The 25,051-nt window shown below is 36.9% G+C and overlaps 1 protein-coding gene across 1 annotated transcript in view; it reads left to right on the top strand.

Annotated features, from left to right (window-relative positions):
* The window catches only part of MGAM2 (maltase-glucoamylase 2 (putative)), an 85,941-nt gene that overhangs the window by 4,580 nt on the left and 56,310 nt on the right, over window positions 1-25,051 (top strand). The window contains exons 2-13 of the mRNA XM_058724036.1: window positions 41-146; window positions 4,299-4,378; window positions 12,360-12,480; window positions 12,586-12,695; window positions 13,243-13,397; window positions 14,249-14,420; window positions 16,686-16,785; window positions 17,546-17,658; window positions 19,156-19,281; window positions 21,362-21,493; window positions 21,583-21,681; window positions 24,063-24,176. Coding sequence (XP_058580019.1) covers window positions 41-146; window positions 4,299-4,378; window positions 12,360-12,480; window positions 12,586-12,695; window positions 13,243-13,397; window positions 14,249-14,420; window positions 16,686-16,785; window positions 17,546-17,658; window positions 19,156-19,281; window positions 21,362-21,493; window positions 21,583-21,681; window positions 24,063-24,176 — 1,428 coding nt within the window. The remainder of the gene's footprint in view (window positions 1-40; window positions 147-4,298; window positions 4,379-12,359; window positions 12,481-12,585; window positions 12,696-13,242; window positions 13,398-14,248; window positions 14,421-16,685; window positions 16,786-17,545; window positions 17,659-19,155; window positions 19,282-21,361; window positions 21,494-21,582; window positions 21,682-24,062; window positions 24,177-25,051) is intronic.

Below are 25,051 nucleotides of genomic sequence, written 5' to 3'. Positions count from 1 at the left end.
TTTGTGGTTTGCTTAAATGCCATTATCTGTGTCCGTCTAGATGGCAAGGAATCTGAGTGTGTTGGAAGTCCTTCTGATCATCTTCTTCCTAACTATACTCGCCTTAGATATCTTCTTGATGCTTTTGGTGTTGGGAAATCCTTCAGGTAAGGAAGATGCTTGTTGCTTTGGGGTTGGAAGGATTGGTAAAGAAAGTCCTCTCTGGTTGCCAAAGCCATCATTATATTTCTTCACTGTTCAGCATGGCACCACATTGCATTATTCAAAATCCACATCCACAACTAATTTAAGTCAATTTTCAAAAGACAAGTGTTCTTTTTCTATAGCAAATGCCTTAATGATAGTGATGTTCAGGATCTTCTGATGAAAGTCTCATTTGATGAAAATTTAACAAGATGCAAAATTAGGCTCATTGGATTTCTGTCCTTCAATCCAGTCATGAAGCCTTCAAAGAGAAAGAACAGTTGAGGTAACAGTGCCAAATCCCATTACATCACGGAAAAGGAAATTAAGTTACAGGCAACTTGAGGGCTGATTAACTTGGCCTAAATAGATCTATTATAATTAGCTTCCAGCCCATATTCTGATTGAAATAACTATGATTTCTTCATCAATACCTTTGAAACTGTTCTCTCTCACACAGAAGCCTCAAACGGAATGCCCTCTCCTTCATGAACACATGATACTCTAAATAATATAATAATAGTGTGTAATACAAAACCCTAGCCCTAATTAAAACAGAATTTGAGGTTTATTTTGCTTGATGAAGTTCACTTTCTAAATGTAGGTTAGGTGTGCATTGAAAAGAAATTGTGCTGAGAGCAGAGCCTACCTACTCAGTCTGTTTTCACCACTGTCCACAGTAAACATTAGGGCACTTTCTAGGAACAGTTATGTCTTTGAAAGAAGATTTGAAAACCATGGATATAAACTGTTTTTAGCCTATTACTACCTTTTCCCTAGAAAACTTTTTTTGAGTATCAAGTCCCATGATATTACTATCCAATATACATGAATAAGTAGTTTCTCTTAGTTAAAATAGAACTACATCTTCACACCTGCATTTTTACCCTAAATCACACTCTAATTCATGCAGAATAGTTTCACTTTTAACTGTTGTATATACTGGGCTTCTCTCGAGATGCTTTTTGAAGATATGTTTACATGAATTGAAAAGGAGGGTTTTTAATTTAATTTTTTTTGTTGTGGTAAGAACACTTACCATGAGATCTACTCTCTTAATAGATTCTTAAGTGTACGATACAGTATTGTTATTGCATAATGTTGTACATCAGATCTGTAGAACTTATTCATCTTGCCTAACTGAAACTTTATACATGTTGATTAAGAACACCCCATTTCCTCCTCCCCCCAGGCCCTAGCACCCATCATTCTATTCTTTGCTTCTGTGAATTTGACTATTTTAGATACGTCCTATAAATGGAATCATACAGCGTCTGTCCTTCTGTAACTGGCTTATTTCACTTAGCACAATGTCCTCCAGATTCATCCATGTTGTTGAAAATAACCAGATTTCCTTCTTTATTTTATGCCTGAATAATATTCTGATACACACACACACACACACACACACACACACACACCACATTTGATTTATCCATTCATTGGTTGATGGACTCTTGGATTGTTTTCACATCTTGGTTATTGTGGATAGCACTGCAATAAACATGAGAATGCTTATATCTCTTTGATATTTTTATTTCCATTCTTTTGAATTATTCAATCATGCTGATAGCAGAAGTTGGATCGCTGGATCTTATGGTGGTTCTATTTTTAATTTTTTGAGGGCCCTCCATACTGTTTTCCCACAGTGGCTGCACCAGTTTGCATTCCCACCATTAGCATACAGGCATTTCCCATTGCTCCCATTCTCATCAACACTTCTACCTTTTATTTTGTTTTTTAGATTTTATTGTTAAGTAATCTCTACATCCCAAATGGGGCTCAAATTTACAACTCTGAGATCAAGAATCACATGCTCTACTGACTGAGCCAGCAAGATATCTCTTGTTTTCTTTATAATAGCCCTCCTAAGATGTGAAGTGATATGTAATTGTGGTTTTGATTTAAACTTCCCTGATGATTAGTGACATTGAGCATCTTTTCTGTTTGCCATCTGTGTGTCTTTAGAGAAATGCTTATTCTAGTCATTAGCCCATTTTTTAATCAAGTTATTGTTTTTCATTTTGGTTTTACTGTTGTGTTGTAGGAGTTCCTTATGCATTTTAGAATTTTGCCCATTTTCAGATAGAAGGTTTGCTGATATTTTCTCCCATTTCTTATGTAAACTTTTCACTCTGTTGATAGGTTCCTTTGGTATCCAGAAGCTTTTTAGTTTGATGTAGTCCCTCTTGTCCATTTTGGCTTTTGTTGCCTATGCTTTTGAGATCATATCCATAAAATCATTGCCAAGACCAATCTCATGAAGTGTTTCTCATATGTTTTCTTCTAGGAGTTTTACAGTTTCAAGGGTCTTACTTTTAAGTCTTCAATCCAATTTTAAAATAAATTTTTTTTAAATATATATACACACAACTGTAGAGCCATAAAGGTAGGAGAGTTGTTTTGAGGTCTTTTTTGAATAGAAACAAAAGGCACCAAAGGGTACCTATTATGTCCACTGTTAACTCAAGACTCAAATGCAATTCTGGGCTTTGACTGGCTCATGGAGCCTACTGAACCAGGTCCCACTTCTGATGTTACATTGATGGGTGGGGGAGAGGGGCTCGCAAATGTGATAAAGGCTAAAGGAAGAACAGCCAACGTTGAGTGAGGATCTTTGTTCAAATGGAGATTATAATATCTTCCTGGTTTACCTCATAGATGGCTGAAAGTAAGTGGGAAAAAAAGCAAAAACAAACAAACAAACAAACAAAAACAAATGTGTGGGACAACAGACAGCCACATGTAAAAAAATAATCCTGAATCCCTACCTGACATCACATATGAAAATTAACTTAAAATGGATCAAAATTTGAAACGTAAGAGCCAAGCGTATAAAATTCTAAGAAGAAAACATAGTTATGAATATTTTGACGTTGAGTTAGACAGCAGTGTCTTAGATATGACACCTAAGACATAACAACCAAAGAAAAGATGGGTAAATTTTACTTAAAAAAAAAAAAACAATTTGTGCTTCAAAAGACACCATCAAGGAAGTGAAAAGACAGCCCACTGGATGAGAAACATATTTGCAAATAACATATCTGATTCTTGTATCCAGATGTATAAAGAAATCTTACAATTCAAAACTTAAAAGAAAAATAATCCAGTTTTTAAAATGAGCGTAGAATTTGGACAGACATTCTTCATAAAAGATCAACAAATGGCCAATATGTCATGAACAGATACTTGTTATCAGTTTTGGGAAAATGTAAGTCAAAATCACATACTCTTCACTCCCAGGAAAATGTCTATAATAACAAGTGTTGAGGATGTGGAGAAATTGGAACCCTCACACACTGCTGGTGGGAAGGTAAAATTTTGGAATTTTAGTCCCTTTGGAAACAAGTTAGGCAGTTCCTCAAAAAGTTAAAAAGAAAGAGTTCAACCATATTACTTAGTAATTCCATTTCCAGATCTATAACCAAGAGAATTCAAAACAAATGTTCACACAAAAACCTGTATGCAAATGTTCATTGCAGAATTCTATGTCATAGTCAAAAAGTAAAAAACAGCACAAATGTACATCAACTTTGGAACAGATTTTTTAAAGTGTTATATCCATACAATGGTTATGATTCAGCCATAAAAAAAAGGAAGACTGAATTATTGTTATGTGTTGCAACATAGATGAGCCTTGAGAACATTATGCCAAGTGAAAAAGCCAGGCACTAATGACCGCATACTTTATGGTTCCATTTATATGAAATGTTCAGAATAGGCAAATCCATGGAGACAGAAAACAGATTAGTGTTTGCCAGAGACTGGGAGAAGAGAGGATGGGAAGTGACCATGAATGGGTATGTGATTTCTTTTTGGATGAAAATGTTCTGGAATTAAATAGTGGTGATTGGCAACACAACTTGATAAAAAACTGAAAGCAGTTGAATTGTACACTTTAAAAGGGTGAAATTTATGGCATGTGAATTATATCCAATAACAAGCAACCAAACAAAAAGCAAATGTGTTTAACACTTGTAGGCACAGATAGATACCAACTACTAGTGATCATTGACTAGAGAATTTGGCTGACAAGTCTGTAACTTTGCCTGCATCCTTTCTGAAATTGTGATTACACTACAAACTTTCAACTTTTTCCTTTAATTCCTATGCAGGTCATTCATTTGTTCCAGAGTGCCCAGAGATCCCCGAATCAGAGAGGATAGACTGTGTTCCTGGGCATGTGGTGACAGAGGTCAGAGAAATAATGCTCTCTGCTATTGGTCTACTGGAATCTATCTATCTATCTATCTATCTATCTATCTATCTATATCTATCTATATCTATCTATCTATCTATCTATCTATCTATCTATCTATCAGTTAAAATGACTTTATTTCTATAGGAATTTCATTGATAGTAGAACAGTTTGTTCTGTCAGTAGCTGGCTGGCATGGTTATTTTTGCTAAAGCATTACTATTCACATGTTGATTAGCTTGTTAAGTGTTCTTGCCTGTTTGAGGTGATCAGAAAAAGCCCTTTATAAATGTATATAAATCTGTGGACACTAAAAGGACAGACAGTGATCTTTGAACTTTTGAATGTTTTCCTTCTGAACTATCATTCTATTGTATTTCCTCATCTCTAAGTTTTGCATTGTATTATATTATTTCTATTCCCATTTTCATAATTTCCCCTGTGTGTTATTTTTTTTCAAATTTATACTTAAATTCTAGTTAATTAACACACAGTGCAATATTGGTTTCTGGAGTGGTATTCAGTGATTCATCACTTACATACAATATCCAGCGCTCATCATAACAAGTGTCCTCTTTAATACCCATCACTCATCTAGCCAATCACACACCCACCTCTCTCCATCAACCCTCAGTTTGTTCTAAGGGTCTCTCATGGTTTTTTCCCACTCTGTCTCCCCCCATATGTTCATTTGCTTTGTTTCTTACATTCCATATGAGTGAAATCATGTGGTGTTTGTCTTTCTCTGACTGACTTATTTCACTTAGCATAATACTCACTAGCTCCATCCACATTATTGCAAATGGCAAGTTTTCATTCCTTTTGATGGTTGAGTAATATTCCATTGTGTATATCCACCACATCTTCTTTATCCATTCATCAGTCTATGGACATTTGGGCTCTCTCCTTAGCTTGGCTCTTGTTGATAATGATGCTATAAACATCGAGGTGCATCTATTCCTATAAACATCGAGGTGCATCTATTCCTTCGAATCTGTATTTTTGTATCCTTTGGGTAAATACCTAGTAGTGCAATTGCTGGATTGGAGGGTAGTTCTATTTTTAACCTTTTTAGGTGCAGCCATACTGTTCTCCAGACTGGCTGTACCAGTTTGCATTTCCACCAACAGTGCAAGAGGGTTCCCCTATCTCTGCATTGTTGCCAACACCTGCTGTTTGTGTTGTTAATTTTAGCCATTCTGACAGGTGTGAGGTGGTATCTCATTGTGGTTTTGGTTTGTGTTTCCCTGTTGATGAGTGATGGAGAGCATCTTTTCATGTGTCTACTAGCCATCTGGATGTCTTCTTTGAAAAGTGTCTATTCATGTCTTTTGCCCATTTCTTCACTGGATTATTTGTTTTTTGGGTGTTCAGTTTGATACATTCTTGATACATTTTGGATAATAACCCTTTATCCAATATGTCATTTGCAAATGTCTTCTCCCATTCCGTAGGACACCTTTTAATTTTGCTGATTGTTTCCTTCATTATGCAGAAGCTTTTTATTTTGATGATGTCCCAATAGTTCATGTTTGCTTTTTGTTTTCCTTGCCTTCAGTGACGTGTTTAGTAAGAAGTTGCTACGGCTGAGGTCAAAGAAGTTGCTGCCTCTGTTCTCCTCTAGGACTTTGATAGTTTCCTGTCTCACAGTTAGGTCTTTTATCCATTTTGAATTTTTTTGTGTGTGTGGTGTAAGAAAGTGGTCCAGTTTTATTCTTCTGCATGTCACCATCCAGTTTTCCAACACCACTTGTTGAAGAGACTATCTTGTTCTCATTGGTTTTATTTAAAAGAAATAAGTATGTCAAGTGGGAAAAGGATGGTGGTAAAGTGGATTGTAGGCCTATGATTTGTTTGGAGTTATTTCTTTCTTGCCTTATTTGGATAAACAGCAATACTGTGGAAGTGGGGAAAGGAGGATAGGGTAAAGCGAAGAGGAGGAGGAACTAAGAGAGTGTTGGTTCATGGGGTCTAAAATCCAGAATAGAGGGGGAGTTCCCAGTGTTGCTAAATGTGTCATAAGTGTGACTCCAAGGATAGCCATGGGAAGAGTAAATGTTTGTGGGCTAGACTATGTATTCCTTGTGAATAGAGGCCATCAAGCACATATGGATGATTGATTCACTTGTAGAACTCAAGTGACTTGTTATAACAAAAGCCCTCTAAAATCATGTATTGGCAACAAATCACCCAAATGAACAGGTGCTAAAAACATATATATTTTTTTATGTTTATGAGTAGCTAACACAAGAATATCAGCTATTTGAACACTGCTTGGTTGTGACTTATGACTTTATCATAAAGGTTGTATGTATGTAGATTTTATTCCTTTCCCTCATATTCTACATTCTATATCCCATAATATCCTATTGGGATATTAATTAGGACTGCATTGAGTTTTGAGTTATATTTAGGCATTTTTTTAATGTTTGTTTATTTTTGAGAGAGAATGAGACATAGTGCAAGTGGGGAAGGGGCAGAGACAGAGAGGGAGACACAGAATCCAAAGCAGGCTCCAGGCTCTGAGCTGTCAGCACAGAGCCTGATGCAGGGCTCCAGCTCACCAACTGCAAGATCATGACCTGACCCAAAGTTGGACACTCAACTGACTGAGCCACCCAGTGATGCCTATCCCTTTTTTAAAATGTATTTAGGCAATACTGATATCTCAGTAATTTTGAATCTTCCCATTCTAAAAACACAGGAAATCTCTCCATTTCAACTCTTTTTTATATATGTATATTTCTTAGCTGGGTTTTATGTTTCCCTTAATATGCATTTTGTTACAGGGATACCTAGGTACTCAGTAGGTTGAGCATCTGACTCTTGATTTTGGCTCAGGTCATGATCTCACAGTTTGTGAGATGGAACCCTGCATGGAGGCTGTGCTGTCAGTAAAGAGTCTGCTTGGGATTCTTTCTCTCCCTCTCTCTCTGCCCCTCTTCCACTTATTCTCTCTCTCTCTCTCTCAAAATAAATAAATGTTTTTAAAAATATATGCATTTTATTACATATGCATTATGAAGATTTTCCCCTAAACCTTTCATATGCTTAGTTTCTATTATATATGCAATCCATTAAATTTTCTACCTGGTGCTTCTTTTATTACTAAGATTATTTTATACTTATTACATTTATTTTATTTTATATTTACGTGTTTATGTTTTATTATATCAGAATATATTAGTTAAATAATTGGCCAACTGAAATTTCCTATTTCTAGATGGTTTCTGTAGTTCTTCTTCTTGAGTTATTAAGTATATATTTGTATCCTAGTTCATCAAATATGTACATGTTTATCTTTCATTGATACTGCAAAATAGTTTTTCGAAGTATTTGTACCAATTTACAGTCCCTCTAGCAGTAGGTAATAGCACTTGCTCTGTATCCTAATGTACTCTTGGTGTTCTCTCCTTTTTCTTTGTTTTTCTTAATGTAGTTTTAACTTAAAATTTTTAATATTGAAATATAGTTGACACTATGATATGTATGTGATTCCACATTTCTACACATTACACAATGATGAGTATAGTCACCATCTGTTACCATACCATGTTATTACAATACTGTTGACTCTGTTCCCTCTGCTTTGTATCTCCCTCATGACTAATGAAGTTATATACCTTTTCATATACTTACTGGCTACATGGACAATCATATTTGTGATGTGTCTTTTCAACTTTTTTAACCAGGTTTTTCTGTTGGACTGTTCATATTTTTCTTGTTGCTTTGTAATCATTTATATATTCTGAGTGTAAATCTTTTATCAGATATATACATTGTAAGTATCTTTTCTTACTCTGTTGTTTGACTTTTAACCGAATGGTGACTTTTGATGAAAAGTAGTTCTTAGCTTTAATAAAATGCACGTTACCAAGTTTTAATATGCATTTTGTATTCTATTTAAAAATTATTGCCTACTTCAAGGTTAGGAAAATATATTCCTATGTATTCCTCTAAAAGCATTGTTTCATTTATCAAATTTAGATTTTTAATCAAACTAGAATTGGTTCTTGTGTATGTTATCAGGTAGGAGTCCAGAACATTTTTTTTCTTGAATCTTTAATAGATCCATCACCACTTATTGAAATAACCATCTTTACCCCTCTGCATTGTAGAGGCCCCCGCACTGTAAATTATGTGTCTTTACAAGTGAGGATCTATTTCTGGAATATCTATTTTGTTCCATTGTTAGCTTGTTCTTTTGCCAATACCACACTCCCTTTATTAGTATAGCTTTATAACAGGTCTTGATATGTGATTGTATCGGTCTTCCAAATTGCCTTTATTTTTCTTCAAGATTGCCTAGCTTATTCTTCACCCTTTAGATTTCTAAATACATTTTAGAATCAGTTCAGTCCATTGGTTTTCTTACAAAATCTGCCAGAAATTTTATTCTGTTCACATAAAATGTACAGATTAATTTTGGAAGAATTGTCATACTTTATAAGAGTGAATATTCTAATCTATGATCATGAAATATTTTTTCATTTATTGAGATTTTTAATTTTGAAGTTTTTGGTGTAGACATCCAAAAATTTTTTCCAAGTATTATCTAACTATATGATGTTTGATATTATTTAAATATTTTTAAACTTTAATTTTCCATTTAGCTGTTGTTGGCACATTGACTTAAAATTGATTTTTTGAATACTAATCTTGTAACCAGAAATCTTCTTAAATTTATTTATTATCCTAGTGTGTTTATAAACACTTTTTAATTTTTCTTAGATAATCATGATACCTGCAACTAATAACCATTAACACTTTTTCCCCAAAATGCATTTCTTCTTCTCCTTGTCTAGTAACACTAAGGATCCTTTTTCCTTCTTACTTTTCAATATAGTTTGAGATATTTTATCTAAAAGGCAATATGCAACTACAATAAGTTTCAGAGAATGGAACTTTCTGGGGAGTGATTTTAACTAAACATAAGAAGTAACTTTGTGATAAAATATTAACCATGAAGGTGAAATTTCTGATTTTGGAAGAAGTTAGAACACATCATTCATGGAACTTAAGCATCTTTCAGAGGCACTGCTGAAAGAATCCTTATATTAAATGGAAGTTGGATTACATAATTTCCAAGTTGATTCTCAAGTGTTATTAGTCAATAATTTGAGTGGAAAATAGCATAAAAGTCTATTTGGAAGATAACTGGTGAATACTCTTTGGGAAAGTTTGGTGTTAGGAGAAGAAAAGAGAAAGGGAGGCTTGTCATGAGTCAACCACTGTAGACCAGGGAAGAGTTTATGAAGGTCTGTATTACTGTTCGTGGTGGCAGTGGAAATGGAAAAGAAGGAGATGTATCTATGTCAAAGATTTGACCTTTGGTACCTGCAATACTGGGAATGGCTTAAAATTGAAGTAGAGATGTTATGGCAGACTGCATTCAAAAATACTGTATTTACCTGAGGGTATTGGATTTCTTATCTTATTGCTTTTTATACAGGTCTATAGATTCTGGAACAGTTTATGGCAGTGAAACTGACCTTTTGGACTTTACCAACCTCAGTTTCAGAGGTAGCAGAGGCACTGAATGTCTGCCTCGGACTTAGGAGTATCAGTTATCTGGAGGTTATCCAGAACTCACAAACTCTCCACTGATCCCCCTCCAGCTTATGTTGATGGTTATCTGGAGAGGATGGGGCAGCAATATCGACTGTATATATGGAGAATTAGTAGGCACATTTAAGAATATTTTATGGTTATGATGTGATTGCTTTGTTTATAACAGACATGAAACATTGATTTAAGCTGTATTCATGGTGTGGTTTTTCATAGCAATTACATCAGATGTTAGCATCTGAGATACCTTTTCCAAACAAGTAGTGTTGTGACATTATTTTGTTTTTCTTTATCACAAAATTTATACTGGATACATTTCTTTAATAAGAAAGATGGAGACATTATAGTTACGTACAGAGTAAAGAGAGAAAGTCATTCCTTATTCATAATGTTCTCTCTACCTCCAGAGACACTTCCCAGAATCAAGTCAATAACGTGGTGTGTATCCTTCTCTTGATCTTTCTATGCTTTTGCATATATTTATGATTATATTTGCATATGAAATTGATTATCAATACATAAGCAGTACTTTCTTTATGAATATATTTTTATATATCATGCACATATATTAATATCTTTGTTTTGTTTTAACACAAATTATAATATATATATATATATATATATATATATATATATATATATTCTTTTCTAATTTGCTCTCTAAGTTTGGTACCTACCCTGGTGTTGGTTTCTCTCATGTTTGGTGGTTCTCGACTGTCATTTTGTATTTAATTATCTATGACCACCTGCCCTATTTACCTTGGCTCGCACTGAGTATTTGGGAGGGAAGGAAAGGACTGCCAGAGAGAATGTGGGTACTTGTCTCACGATAAGGGGGGCTGGCTTATTAACTGGTGTATTGCCATGGCTTCCAGCTCCTAGCATCTTTCCTAACTCCCTTAACCTATGAACAAATACTTCAGGATGCCCACCAATTAGCCAGAGCTTACCAATAGCTGTAAGGAATGTCAGATTGGGCAGCTAAGTGTTCATACTGGAGCTTCCCAATTAATCATCCAAAACTATGCCCCCGGTTCTCTTCTACTTCTCCACATTGACTTGGCTTAGATTAGCCAGTGTTTTTCTCCTCTTGTGTTTTAAGCTATGAATACGTTTTTCCCTAGAGTTGATAAAATCTACTTCCTGTGTCTCTGGTCAGCCGTATTTCATTATAGCTGACTGTTTTGTGGTGGTTTTGCATTCTTTTCTTTCTTTTTTTTGAAATGTTTATTTATTTTTGGGAGAGAAAGAGAGACAGAACATGAGCGGGAGAGGGGCAGAGAGAGGGAGACACTGAATCTGAAGCCGGCTCCAGGTTCTGAGCTGTCAGCACAGAGCCTGACGCGGGCTCAAACTCACGAAGCCTGAGATCACCTGAGCTGAAGACGGATGCTTAACCAGCCGAGCCACCCAGGTGCCCCTGCATTCCTTTCTTAATGATACTTCTGTCACTTCATGTAAATTTAGTTGGTGAAGAGGTGGATGCCTATGTTTATTTCAACAATTTACCATCTATTTTATTTCTTTATTATAACAAAACCATTTTTATGGAAGTTAATCTTAAAGTTGTGGGACCTATAGAAAAAACATCTCACCAAAGGATAATCATTTCAAAAATCCATAATCAAACCACTCTGAGAAGCCATACGTGGTTTATTTTTACCTTGTGGACATTGTGAATATTTTCATCACCCTCTGTCCTAGTTCTATCTTAATCTCTATTTTCCTTTGCTTTCCTTTTCTTACATCTTAGAAATGCATTTCTTTATGCCATATTGTTAGTCATTTCCATGACTCTTCCTCATGAGAGAGTCTAAGCTGGTTGCTCTGACATCCAGCTCACTTGTGGTATGAGTATTGTGTGCCTCCAGCCTTGTTTCTCTTAGTTAGTGTTCTTGGTACAATGAACTTGTGGTTTTTATGAATCTGTCATACGTTGCTGCTTTCTCTGCTTGGAATACTGCTCCACCGTTCACTTATCTAACCCCTCTTGGTGCATTAGGACTGGACTCATCTTTCACCTACCTGGAAGCCCTCCCCACCCCACTTGCAGCCTTCTAGGCTGTGTTCAATGGCTGATGTGTATGTTCCCTCAGCCCCTGGGCACATTCTGTCGAGTACTCCCCTCGTACTGGAATTGTCTGCATTACTACTAGACTATGATGTCAGTTTGCTGAAGTCAAGAACTATGTCTTATTTATATGTATTATCATCTCCTTGTCTGGTAGGTAATAAATCCATATTGGATGGCTGGATAAATGTGTGAATAAAAGAAGAATGAACATATGACTGAATGTAAATTCTTGTCTTAAATTGTTAAATTCTTCTTGGAATAAAATTGATTATTACTCTTAGACAGTACTTTCTTTACTTTATTTCATAAAATGCTAACACCGTGCCATTGTTACAGAATGTCTGCAGATGGGTATATAAATGCTGCTGGAAGCCCGTGACACATACAGGTGCCCCGAGGTGCTTCTTCCCTAGGAACTGGGGCTATAAAGTCGACACGAGACAGAATGATACAACAGGTGAGTACTGCCCTAATGAGGTCCCAGAGAACAACTCTTGATGACTCAGATAAGCTAACTGCAAAATAAAGGCTAAAAGCTGCCTCCCCGCCCCCACCCCCCCAGGGTTTACCGCCACGTTGAAAAGGCTACCATCCCCATCTCTGTTTGGATATGACGTCCCTGACGCCCTCTTCGCGGCTGACTATCAGACATCCAATCGTTTTCATTTTAAGGTTGGTTCTGTGGTTACCTTTGAATACATCTCTGAAGAATGCCACGCCCCTACTCTGGTTTCAGCTCATTCTCCTTTAGACACTGCATAGAGGTATGGAGGCAGAACCTACCTCTGTTTCCCCCTGCAGGAATCTCCCAATGGGATGGGTAGGCTCTTTTGTATTTTGTGGGGGACATATGATTGGGTGATCTTTTTTTTCTCATAAATCAGGAAACACAGGGTTAAGAATTAGAAGCTATTCTCACTGAGAGTGAAAATCCTTCATAGCTCTACAAGGAAATTATCTTTTTATAGCTTATTTATTTATTTATTTATTTGGGGGAGGGGGGAGAATGGGTGGGAGGGGGGACAAAGAGAGAGAAGAGAGAGAGAGAGAGAATCCCAGCAGTGCTGACAGTGCGGAGCCCGACATGAGGCTTGAACTCATGAACCGAGAGATTGTGACATGAGCAGAAATCACCAGTCAGTCACTCAACTGATTGAGCCACCCAGGTGCCCCAGAAGTGGTCTTAATGGAGTTGTTTTTTCTCTTTTTATTCTGATAGATCACTGATATGGATAGCAAACGCTATGAAGTCACCCTTGAAAATACTGACTTGCTTGATAGGCCTCCTAAGACCTCTAATTTGAACTATCACGTAGAGGTCATTAATGAGCCCTTCAGCTTCAAGATCATACGGACCAGCAACAAAAGAATCTTGTGAGCTTTTCAACACCCTTTGTGTATCTTTGAATGAATATATAGTCTCAGTATCATTCACTCTGACTTACTAGGGGTGGGTAATGAGATAAGTATGATTTGGGAAAATATTTGGACCTCAACAAAATGTCAAAGCTTTTACTGTAGATCATTAACACTGTTCATCTGTCATGACTGCAGAGCACAGCATACTAAAAAATAAATGTGCTGGTGTGCTAAGTTAGATAAAAACACTTGCAGTTAATATACATTCTGAAGTAGGAAATGTCGTCGTTTTGGATTACCATTCACTTTGCAACTCAACTTCACTGTCTAGCATTCTAAATTTTTATGTCCTGAGAAACTTGCCATGAAGAACCTAACGGTGACCTGAGCATAAATCATAAACTGTACTGGAGAAAATACAAGGATTCGTGTCAGTAAAATTTGTATTCAAGTTCTGGCATCAACAAGCCACCAGTCAGCTTTGTGAGGTTAGACAAAGTATCTCACGTCAGCCTCAGTTTCCACGTCCGTAGAAAGGGAATCATAATGTCCACTGTTGCTCTGTGTACCGAGATACATTCTGGAGGCATCCAGAGTAGTGCCTGGCAAGAAGCAGACGCAAGCGTAAGGTTGTATCTGCTCTCTTCCTCCAGTCATCAACTTGAGCTTCTGGTGTCACGTCTCCGGTGCTACGCTCCTCTAGAAATAAAGAATCAGAGACCCCCTAGAAGGACCTTCAAAGGTAGTATGAAAGTGAATGAGAACATGCACAAAACAACTGTTCTCGAAGTCGATAGGGAGAGTAGCAGACAGTTTCCCGGCAGAGATAGCTGGTTGGTGACTCTCGTCCTTGCCCCGTGGCCCAGGTTGGACACGAGCATCGGGCCCCTGCAGTTCGCCCATCAGTACCTGCAGCTGTCTTTCCGACTGCCCAGCACCTCCGTGTATGGGCTGGGAGAACACGTGCATCAGCAGTACCACCACGACCTGACCTGGAAGACCTGGCCCATCTTCACTCGGGATGCCGCCCCCACCAAGGTGAGCTCCCCTTCCTCCTGCCTGTTGCTCACAGGAAGGAATCTTTCTCTCCTTTCCAGAACGTGACCTAGAGTCAAGCAACCCACAGAGTTACATCCATATATTATTTTGCCCGAGTTAGATCTGTTTGTGTGGGAGAATACTTGTTCTTGAGGCTTATAAACTCATGATTAGTAATAAATCCATTTTTGAAAATCTCCCTTTTAAGGGAAGATATAATTAATGACTGTATGATAGCCTAATATATATTAGAAAATCCTTCTGCAAAATAACTCCGTCTTTCATAATTGAGTTGTATCTAGGGGAGAGCTTCGGCAGGAGCTATCCTCCGTAGAACTTTGTGGACTAAAAAATACTTCTTTTAGCAGCTTTAAAATTATTCAGACCTACTGACCCATAATCTGCATTTTTACAAGGCCCACTGGGACCCACATGCATATTAAAGCTGTTCCGGGGCAGTGTCTCTCAACTTATCTGTAGTGAAGGATCAGTTCCTTTCTCTCTCTCTCTCTTTAATCCTAGGAAAATGAAATAGGATTACTCAAAGACATAAAAAATATATGTTTAAATTGAACAGATATAAAATCACTCTTTTAAATTGCTGTATGAGTTCCTGAACTCTTTCTCTTGATTTTTGTACTTTCCTTGTTGCTGACTTAAACAGTAAAGCGTGTGGGGTGGTACCAGTTCGTGAACAAGCTTTGAGCAGCATTGCTTTGTAGAGCATGTCCTGAGGCCTCCATTGTGCTTGTAATGTTTCCCAAATCTGTGCAAGAGGTGCAGGTTAAGTAGCCCATTAACTGGCCCACCTACCACTATCTGATGCAAGGAAGGGAGCTTACTTACTGAATGAAACAGAGAGAAAAAAGCAATGGCCAGCACATTCACTAAAATGCTTGCTCAAGGACCCTGACAAATAAGGAATGCTAAGCATCACACTAAGCTTGGCCTTCTATAGCTAAAAAATTCTTGAGTTATGTAATCACAGATTAAAGTCTTTGTGTACCTTCCTTCCTTCCTCTCTTCCTTCCTTTTTTTTCCTTCTCTCTTTCTCTCTCTCTCTCTCCCTCTCCCTCTCACATTTTTACTGTTATACACACTATCTTTTTTTAGATCAGTGTTCATCACAGCCCTGTGATGGGTTCAGTATCTTTTTCTTTTTCTTTTAAACCTATTTACTACCTAAGTGTTATATAGTAATTATAGAGAAAATAGAAAACACAGCTGGCATAAAGAAGAAATTAAAACTTTCTCATACTAACATCATCTTCTGCTAACATTTTGTTGTGTGTCTTTGCCAATATTTTCCAAATTAAAAAAATTTTTAGTGTTTATTATTTATTTTTGAGACAGAGAGACAGAATGTGAGCGGGGGTGGGGGGGCAGAGAGAGAGAGGGAGACACAGAATCCGAAGCACAGTATTTTCCAAATTAAAAAAAAAATAACTTGACTAAGATACTATTTATATACTTTATAATTCGCCTGTTTTAAATGTACAACTCAGGAATTTTTTAAGCACATTATCGAGTTGTGTAGCTATCATCATAATCCAGTTTTGGAATATGTTTTCCTCATACAACTAGGATCCCTTATACCTTTTTTAGACCTAATCCCCTTTCCCACCTCAGTGCCCATGTCAGCCCTGGGCAATCACTAATCTACTTTCTGTCTGTATAGATTTGACCTCTCTGGATGCTTCATATAAATGGAATTATGCAATATATGGTTTTTCACTTAGCACAACATTTATGAGGTTTATTCATGTTGTAGCATGGATCAGTTTTTCATTTCTTATTATTACTAATAGTATTCCATTGTATGGATATACCGCATTTTATTTATCCATTTTTCAATTGATGTTACCATTTCAATACCTTTTTTTTTTTTTGAGAGAGAGAGAGAGAGAGAGAGAGAGAACACAAGTGGGGGAGAGGGAGAGGAGAGAGAGAGAGAGAGAGAGAGAGAGAGAGAGAGAGAGAGAGAGAGAGAGAGAGAATCTCAAATAGGCTCATGTTCAGTGCAGAGCCTGATATGGGCTTGATCCCACGACCCTGGGATCGTGACCTGAGCCAAAATCAAGAGTCAGATGCTCAACCAACTGAGCCATGCAGGTGCCCCATCAATACCCTTTTGATACAATACTAAACTACATCAAGTATTGACCAAGTACAGGTTGTACACAGATTTTGATTTTGTTTGTTTTAGGATAAATAAAAACATTTTTAACATACACTACTATTATTTCCTATCATTTTTCTTGACAGGGCATGATTAATCTGTATGGAGCTCATACATTCTTCCTGTGCCTCGAAGACACCAGCGGCTCCTCTTTTGGGGTTTTTCTGTTGAACAGTAATGCCATGGGTACGAGCCATCTTTTTATCTTGGCAGGGATATGTTTTGCGATGTGGCTTTTATAAGAATGACTTTAATGGTCAGATCACTGTTTAACCAAAGGTATATTTAACCTACAATGCTTCTATAGAAACAGGAACCCCAAAGTAGGATAACCTGTTACAAATGTAGTTCATGCTAAAAGCTATTTACATTGAAAACTGCTTCAGGGTTCTCTTTTGATGCAATGTTATCCATAAGATTCTGTGGATAATAAGATCCATTGACAGGTAGGTCCCAAAGATACCTGTGGATTTCAACACGTAAACCAGGCTGTCTATCTATAGGCAGCAAGGCTGTGTTCTGCAGGCTGTCTCTCATAGCTCATCCCTACCCCACTCCAGAATCTTCCCCCTCTAGCTTCTGGACTAACAGAACCCTTAATAAGGACTTATTTTTATTTTTATCTGTAAGTTGTAATTAAACTCATCTAATAAGATTTTTAAATAAGTTATATCACTCGCAAATTCCAAATATTTGTATTGTTCCATAGCCAGATTAAAATAGAATTGGTTCTTTTTTCTCTTAAAAAAAAATCAGTTCTTCATTAGTGTTTTACTCACTTAATATTATGATAAACTTCAGCAATCACCTAAAAAAAGAAACATGTGATTTTCATCTCTTTCAAAATGAGACTACGATTGTTTTGAATAGCTCAGGTATTCACATTCTAGAGGAAAGTATATTTGCAACCATGAAGTTCTATTAACTCTCATTTTAATCTTTTCAGAGGTCATCCTTCAGCCTGCTCCTGCAATCACTTACCGCATGATTGGGGGCATCCTTGACTTTTATGTATTCCTGGGAAATACTCCAGAACAAGTGGTTCAGGAATATCTGGAGGTATGGGCTTTGCTTGTAGAGAGTTATAACTTATTGCTCTTATCTCATACACTCATTATAAATTAAGAAGAGAAAAATTAAATTTATGTAAGCTATGCATTATGAATGCTGGGACTGTGAGTCTTTCATTGGTCGTGTGTTTATTTTGATGCACATTTGTTGGGTGCCTGCTGAGTGCTAAAGAGACATTGTGCAAGGCTTACTAAACGCAAAAATAAGTCAGATACCATCCTGTTTCCAAGGATATCGTAGTCCATCCATATGTGATCCATCATTCCAAACATCAACAGCCACAAATCAGCAGAATTTATTCATTCATTCAATAAAGAAAAATTTAGTGAAAAGAAACTATGTCAAAGGAACTGTGCTATTTAGTTTTTATTCAATTTTTACAACAGGAAAGAACTTTAGATACCATTTAGCCTGAACTTCCTGTTATACAGATGAAAAACCTAGGTATAGAGAGATGAAGTGACTTGCTCAATATGACACAAAGTCATGTGAAATATGGTTCCAGATACCAGCTAATTTGTAATCAAATAGGGGAAGTCTGACACTGTCTGAAATAATTATAGTAGGAGACACCTTACAATAAGTGCCATTAACGAGGTGCAAAGAAACTGTGTGGGAATTCAGAGGCACTGTCACATGGGAGGGCAGCGGCTTCTAGGGAACAATGTGAAATGGGGCTGTGGCTGAGATTTTCTCGGAGTGTTGGCTTGAGCAACTTGAAGACCTGGACTTTTTTTTTTTTTTAGTTTATTTTTATTTATTTAGAGAGATAGAGAGCAAGCAGTGGGGGGCACAGAGAGAGAGAGAGAGAGAGAGAGAAAGAGAGAGAGAGTCCCAAGCCAACTCTACAATGTCAGCTCAGAGCCTGATAGGGAGCTCAAACTCATAGACCAGGAGATCATGACCTGAGCCAAAGTCAAGAGTCAGATGTGTAACCAGCTGAGCCACGCAAGCACCCCTGTAAACCTGGATTTTAAACATAGTCCAATGTTTTTTCACGTAATCACTCATAATCCTAGCAATCCTGATTCCTTTTTCCTTAGCACATACCACTATCTGAAATTATATTAGGCATTTATGTATTTCCTTTAATCTCTGTGAGAGCAGGAACTATGTTTGCTTTATGCTGCTATATCCCAAGTGCCTACATCAATGCTCAGCACATCATAAACACTCAGAAAACATTTACTGAGTGAATGATTATTATTTTTTTCCTTCCAGTATGACACCATTATTCAATCATTTTTGCTAATCCCATTATTTTGTGATGTTGCAGTTGCTGAGAATATGTTTAGGTACTTAGGAAAGAAAGATGTGAGTTGTAGAATTTTGCAAATTACCCTAGGAGATTTCTCTTGACTCTGACATTTTTAGATCTGGGGGCTTTATAGAAGGTGAAATGTAAACAGTGTTTTCTGTGTCAGACATGGTCCTCAAAACGGTAATTTTTTAAATGCTTAGCCGGGCCTGTATCTATTTTTTCAGCTCATTGGACGACCATTCTTGCCTCCCTACTGGAGTCTTGGGTTCCAGCTTAGTCGCAGGAACTATGGCGGCATCAATGGATTGAGGAAGGTTGTGGACCGAAATCGTGGAGCTGGGATCCCATATGTAAGTTGGAACTTATCAGTGTAAGACAGCATTTCCTATCTTTTAGTGTTTGCATCTAATTCAATTTATTAGGAACATATACAAAGAGATAGATGGAAAGTTGGATAGATAGATACATAGATAGGGACATCTACTGTCAGAAATTTGCATGCTAAATTACCTATATCATCATCAAAAGAGCTTGGTTTATGGAGTCAGATGGGTATGGTTTTGAATTTTACTTTACTTCTTCCTAGTTCTGTCAGTGTTGGGCTAGTTAATTAACATCTCTGAGTCCTGGTTTCCCCCTTTATAAAATGAGAATGTAAGGCTGACTTCGGTGGACTGATAGTGAGGATTGCCTTACACTTTATGGAAGACAGGCAGCACGGAGGATGAACTGTTGACAAAGTTAGCTGTTATTTTATAAAAGAAAGCAACATCTGGGGTGATATGGCTACTAAGAGCTGATGGCTATAAAAATGACTTAGAATAAGTATCTCATAGTGACCTTGCACACTCCTTTAAGATCTAGCAGACTCTGATAGCAAAAGCTCTCTTGTTCCAAAGCTCTGTTTATGATGTTCAATGTCCACCAGTAAATAGATAATTATTAAGTGTATAATATTTGACAAATTCATCCAGGAGATACATAACATTATTAGTGAGGTTATCAAAACAATTTATGTTGGGCTAGATCTTTGGAACTGTGTTGCAAGCATATATTTGACTAGGATCCAATTTGGCTAGGATATATTTGACTTTGGCCTGATCTCAGGACTTTTCAATCCCCTCTCAGGGCAGAAAGGGGAGCAGGCAGAGAGATGAATTTTTCCTGGGAGAAAACATGACCACTGTGTTGTTTTGGAGTAACTGATTATATGTTTCATTGTAATGCTCCCAAATATGCTGTCTGCAAGCATTCAATTCCAGGAGGAATCAGGCCAGGTCTCATCACGTCATTATGATTTTATAAGGTGCTTTCACAATCATGGTTAACCCTCATTTATTGGTATTTGGTACATAAGGTAATGGAGACTCACTGCACAGTTCATAACTTTTCCAAGGCCACTCCAGCTAGCTAAATGGGAGGACCAGGATTCAAAAATAGTGCTTTTGACTACAAGGGGTGTTGGTTTCAATCTGTCCCTGTACCTCTGATGGGAAAGGCTTTTCTGAGGTGTTGCTGATTCAGAAACAAATGAGCTTCTCTTCCATGGATTGGATCTTTCCCACCACGTGGTTCCCGAGGACACCTGGGTACTAGCTGACTGCCTTGTGTTAGAACAGATGTGCCACATTGGCAATAGGCCACAAGCCACATTTCCTTCAGGCCTGCAAGCCAGAGCCTTCTAATACACATGAGAAACACTTACTTAAAAGACCTTCGGATGTCTTTGAAGTTGTGGCAGGTTGGAAAAAAAGAGCAGCTGGGGTCACCTTTGACTCCTATCACCTATCACAAAAGCCCCAGTCGACCCCACCCACCCATGAATACGACCTGGGGAAATGTCACTCAACCCCTTTGCATTTCAGTCTCCTCCCTGAGAACAACACCTGCCCATCTCAGATTGATAGGCAAACTCTAAAATAATGTGTGTCTGAGAGTTTGGTCAATTAAAGCTCTGCCCTCTGTCATTGATCTTTGTGAGTTATTACTCTAGCAGTTTTATAGAACAAGATGACTGTTTTCTCCTCTTCTGATATATTCTAGCTTAATGTTTAGGCTCCACGTTTGCACAGTGTTATAACATTATGAATATACTTACCCAAACGGACATTTAAAGCACACCTGTTTTACGTCAAGCATCCAAGCTCTCGAGTTACAGAGATGAACAAGACACAGTCCCTACCATCAAGTTCCCTCCCAAGTTCCTCCCTTATAACATGCACCTGTGAGGACAGAGAGAGAGACAAAACTACAACGTAAGAGCACCTGCATCTTTCAGAAGGGGCTTATATACTTCTAGGAGGTAGCCAAGTCCCGGGAGTTTGAGGATCACTGAGAAACACAGCTTCAGTTTTAGTCAGCAAGTACCAGAGCTGTGATACCTTCCGTGAGCACAGCGGTATTTTCTAACCGGCGGGTTGGATCTTTCAGGACGTCCAGTACTCTGACATAGACTACATGGAAGGGGGAAAGGATTTTACGATTGATAAAGAGGCTTTCCCTCGTCTCGAAGATTTTGCCAAAGACTTGCACGGCCAAGGAATGAAATATATAATCATTATGGTATGTTCAAACAAATCTGTTGCCTCATTTTTCCTTTCAAAGTGTAAAAGAAATTTACAAAAATAATTGTTATCATGTTTATTTATTAGCATCCTGGAATATTAAGTGACTCTAACTACCAGCCCTATAAGACTGGAAGTAAGAAGAGAGTATGGATCTGGCAGGACAATGAATTTGCCATTGGACAGGTAATTTTGCAAGAAAATCACTAACTTACAGTCATCTGGGGAAGTCGGTACTTTTGTTATGAGAGTGAGTAGAAGGCAGTATCATTACTGTTTTCATGGCTTTAGAGGCTTCCTTTAATATTATTTTTAGACCAATAGATGTCATAGTAAAATAATTAAAATTCTGGGGGATTTAAAAAAATTGAAATATATTTCACATATGACATTGTGTAAATTTAAGGTGTACGATGTGTTGATCTGATACGTTTCTATATTGCAGTATGATTGTCGTTGTGAAAATACCATTTCTACCACTTCACATAATTATCATTTCTTCTTTTGTGGTGGGAAAACTAATATCTAGTCTCTAAAAAGCTAGCCCCTGAATTCCTAGACTATAGATATTGGAGAAGCAATGTATTATTAGAAGAAAATTCATGTATTCTTAAAGTCCTCCTGCACCCCAATTTCCTTGTCTTTCCCAAGACATTCAGCTATAATAATGCAGCAATATGCTCATAGGCTAATGTGCAACCTAACGTACTTTTCTTTTCCATGAGACTTGTAGGTAGAGCCTAGCCTTCATTCCAACGTAGCAGTTTCAGACATTGGAGTAGGCTGATTAGAAGCCTCTTTTCAGAGTACTTGAAATCAAATCATGTAGGCAACTTTTTATTCCAGTTACTTACAGGCTCAGCCCTAGATAATTGGATTATGTGAGGTTTCCTAAAACATACTTAATCTGAAAGTTTATGTGACTGCAAATTGTGTTGCTCCTGGGCAGTTTACTTTTCAAAACTCCTTTTCGAAGTTATCAATGCCCCTTACATAACTGCTCACTGAATTCCTATCGACTTTGTTTACAATACTTAATTCTATGTGTTTTCTTTTTCATTGGGTCGAACCTTCCAGGAAATAGTAGAGAAGTTCCCTTCCTTCCCCAAACCAATGCTTTGCTTGGTTTTGTTTGAAGAAAATTTCTAAAATATCAGGTAGACCAATAGTCATCTGTAAGTACAAAATCAGAGGCCATGGTCACATAAACATGATTTTTTTCATCTAAAAAGTAGGTTATCCAGACCTGTGAGTCATTTCAGTAGGACTCATATTTGAGTGGTATACAATTAGTAAGTTGCATGTAATTAGTGGGTGGAGGTTTATATAAAGGCATTTGGTTAGAATGTAGCTTGCTGGGTCTGCTCTAGATAGTGTTGCTGTAGGTGACTTCTTTACCGCACTGCCTATTTCCTGAGGTCCAAAATTACCTCTGGTTATTGTTTGTGCTCTATCACCTATTCACTCTTTGGTGCCCTATCAAATAGTTCAATCCATTTAAATTGAGAATTTTAAGCTCTCATCTTGAGGTTTAAGAAGTCTCAGAATTTTATGTATGTGTTTTTTACATTATATATTTATATTTTTATAATATTTATAATATAAATATATACATATAATATATAATATTTATTCATTATATATTCATATATGATATATATTCACTATATATTAATATATAATATATATTATATATATTCATATATATAATATGTTTTCATTATATATATGAATATATATTCATTATATTGCCTGAACATCATCCTAAATCATAACCTATAAATTCGTTGAGAAAATTAATAAGAATGTAAACACAAAAGCTTGTATCCTATCAGTTCAGGGTTTTCAATAATTTGGCTATAAGTTCTATCTTTGTGCTATTTCTGGAAAATGTTGAAAGCTACATTGATAGGAATAGATAGGAAGAGAAGAGAGGATAAGAGATATTGGAACTGAATAAGAAGCACAAAATTCATTTCACCATTTTATTTATTTATTTTTCGGTAAGTTTTTTTTTTTTTTAATTTAAAGTTGTTAACATAGAGTGCAATATTGGTTTCAGCAGAATTCAGTGATTCATCACTTACATACAGCACCCAATGCTCATCACAAGTGCCCTCTTTAAATTCATTTTGCCATTTAAAACGATTGTTTATATACCAAAATCAACATATTCTTTATAAACTTTGTTATTCCACACGGGTTTAAATGCTCTTTAATTAACACATTAAATGAATCCAATGATTCGCTCCTGAAATATTATCTAGTTAGACGTGTGAGAATTTTAAATAGTTCTTCCATCTGGTCTGACATGATGAATTGTTACTTTTGTGTTTTCATAGAAAAAAGACATCTGATAACGTCTCAGTTCTGTGATCAGCAATTGTTCCTTCTCTTTTTACTTCTTGTGGGTTCCTTGCATCTATTTTACTATTTAGTTTTGGAGGACATTTTGATTCTGAAATGATAAGATGCATGGGGCTCCTAACAGAAGAAGCAATAGCCTGCCATCAATGTGTGAGTCACCCACCAGCCACACCAACTGTGGTGCCTTCTTTGTTCTCTAGGGATATCCCGGATTGACGGTCTTTCCTGATTTTAGCAATCCAGTTTGTATTGAGTGGTGGAGAGAGCAGATCAGTGAATTTCATAAAACTCTCGAGTTTGATGGAGTGTGGATTGTAAGTTGTTATTCCCGGATCAAACTTCTTTTGGAAATGGATGTTCCAAGATTTGAGAATGAGTTTTGACCCTGATCTGTAATAAAATAGTCTTCTTGCCTTAGTGCTTAGGGGCGCCTGGGTGGCTTAGTTGGTTACACGTGGGACTTCGGCTCAGGTCACGATCTCATGGTTTGTGGGTTCGAGTCCCACATCAGGCTCTGTGCTGACAGTTCAGAGCCTGGAGCCTATTTTAGATTCTGTGTTTCCCTCTCTCTCTGCCCCTCCCCAGTTTGTGCTCTGTCTCTGTTTCTATAAATAAGTGAATGTCAAAAAAAAATCCTTTTACTTAATGCTGAGCTTCTATGCAGTGAAATAGACCCCTCAAAACCCTGGATTTTAATTCTGGATCTGCCACTGACTGATTATGTCTTTTGTGAGAAAGTCTTTTGCTTTCTCGTGGTCTCAGCTTTTTCCTCCATTAACTGTCTTTCAATCTAAAAATACTGGTTTATTAGAGGCTATAATTGCTATTATTTGTTGCACTGCTTCATTAAAATTTAAAGTTAATTAGAGAATGATTTAATGAATCCACTTTATTTTTAAGTGGGGATAGCAGGTGGAGATATTTCTTTGAAACTTGGGAAATTATCTCTGTTAACAGGATTAGGCATCACCTATTTTTTAATTTTTTAATCCATTTTGAAGAAATAGATTTGATCTCAATTATATCTTCATGTCCCTCACTGAGTGGATAAAAGGGGAAATTGTAAAATAGAAACATTCCTCTTTCGTAGGCTTTTTTTTAAAAACAATTTTTTAAATGTTTATTTATTTTTGAGAGAGAGAGAGAGAGAGAGACAAAGCATGAACAGGGGGTAGGGTAGAGGGAGAAG

This window comes from Neofelis nebulosa, chromosome 4 (genome assembly GCF_028018385.1).
Source record: "Neofelis nebulosa isolate mNeoNeb1 chromosome 4, mNeoNeb1.pri, whole genome shotgun sequence".
NCBI lineage: Eukaryota > Metazoa > Chordata > Mammalia > Carnivora > Felidae > Neofelis > Neofelis nebulosa.
The sequence above is the reverse complement of the archived record's forward strand: the minus strand, read 5'-3'. Positions and strand labels throughout refer to the sequence as shown.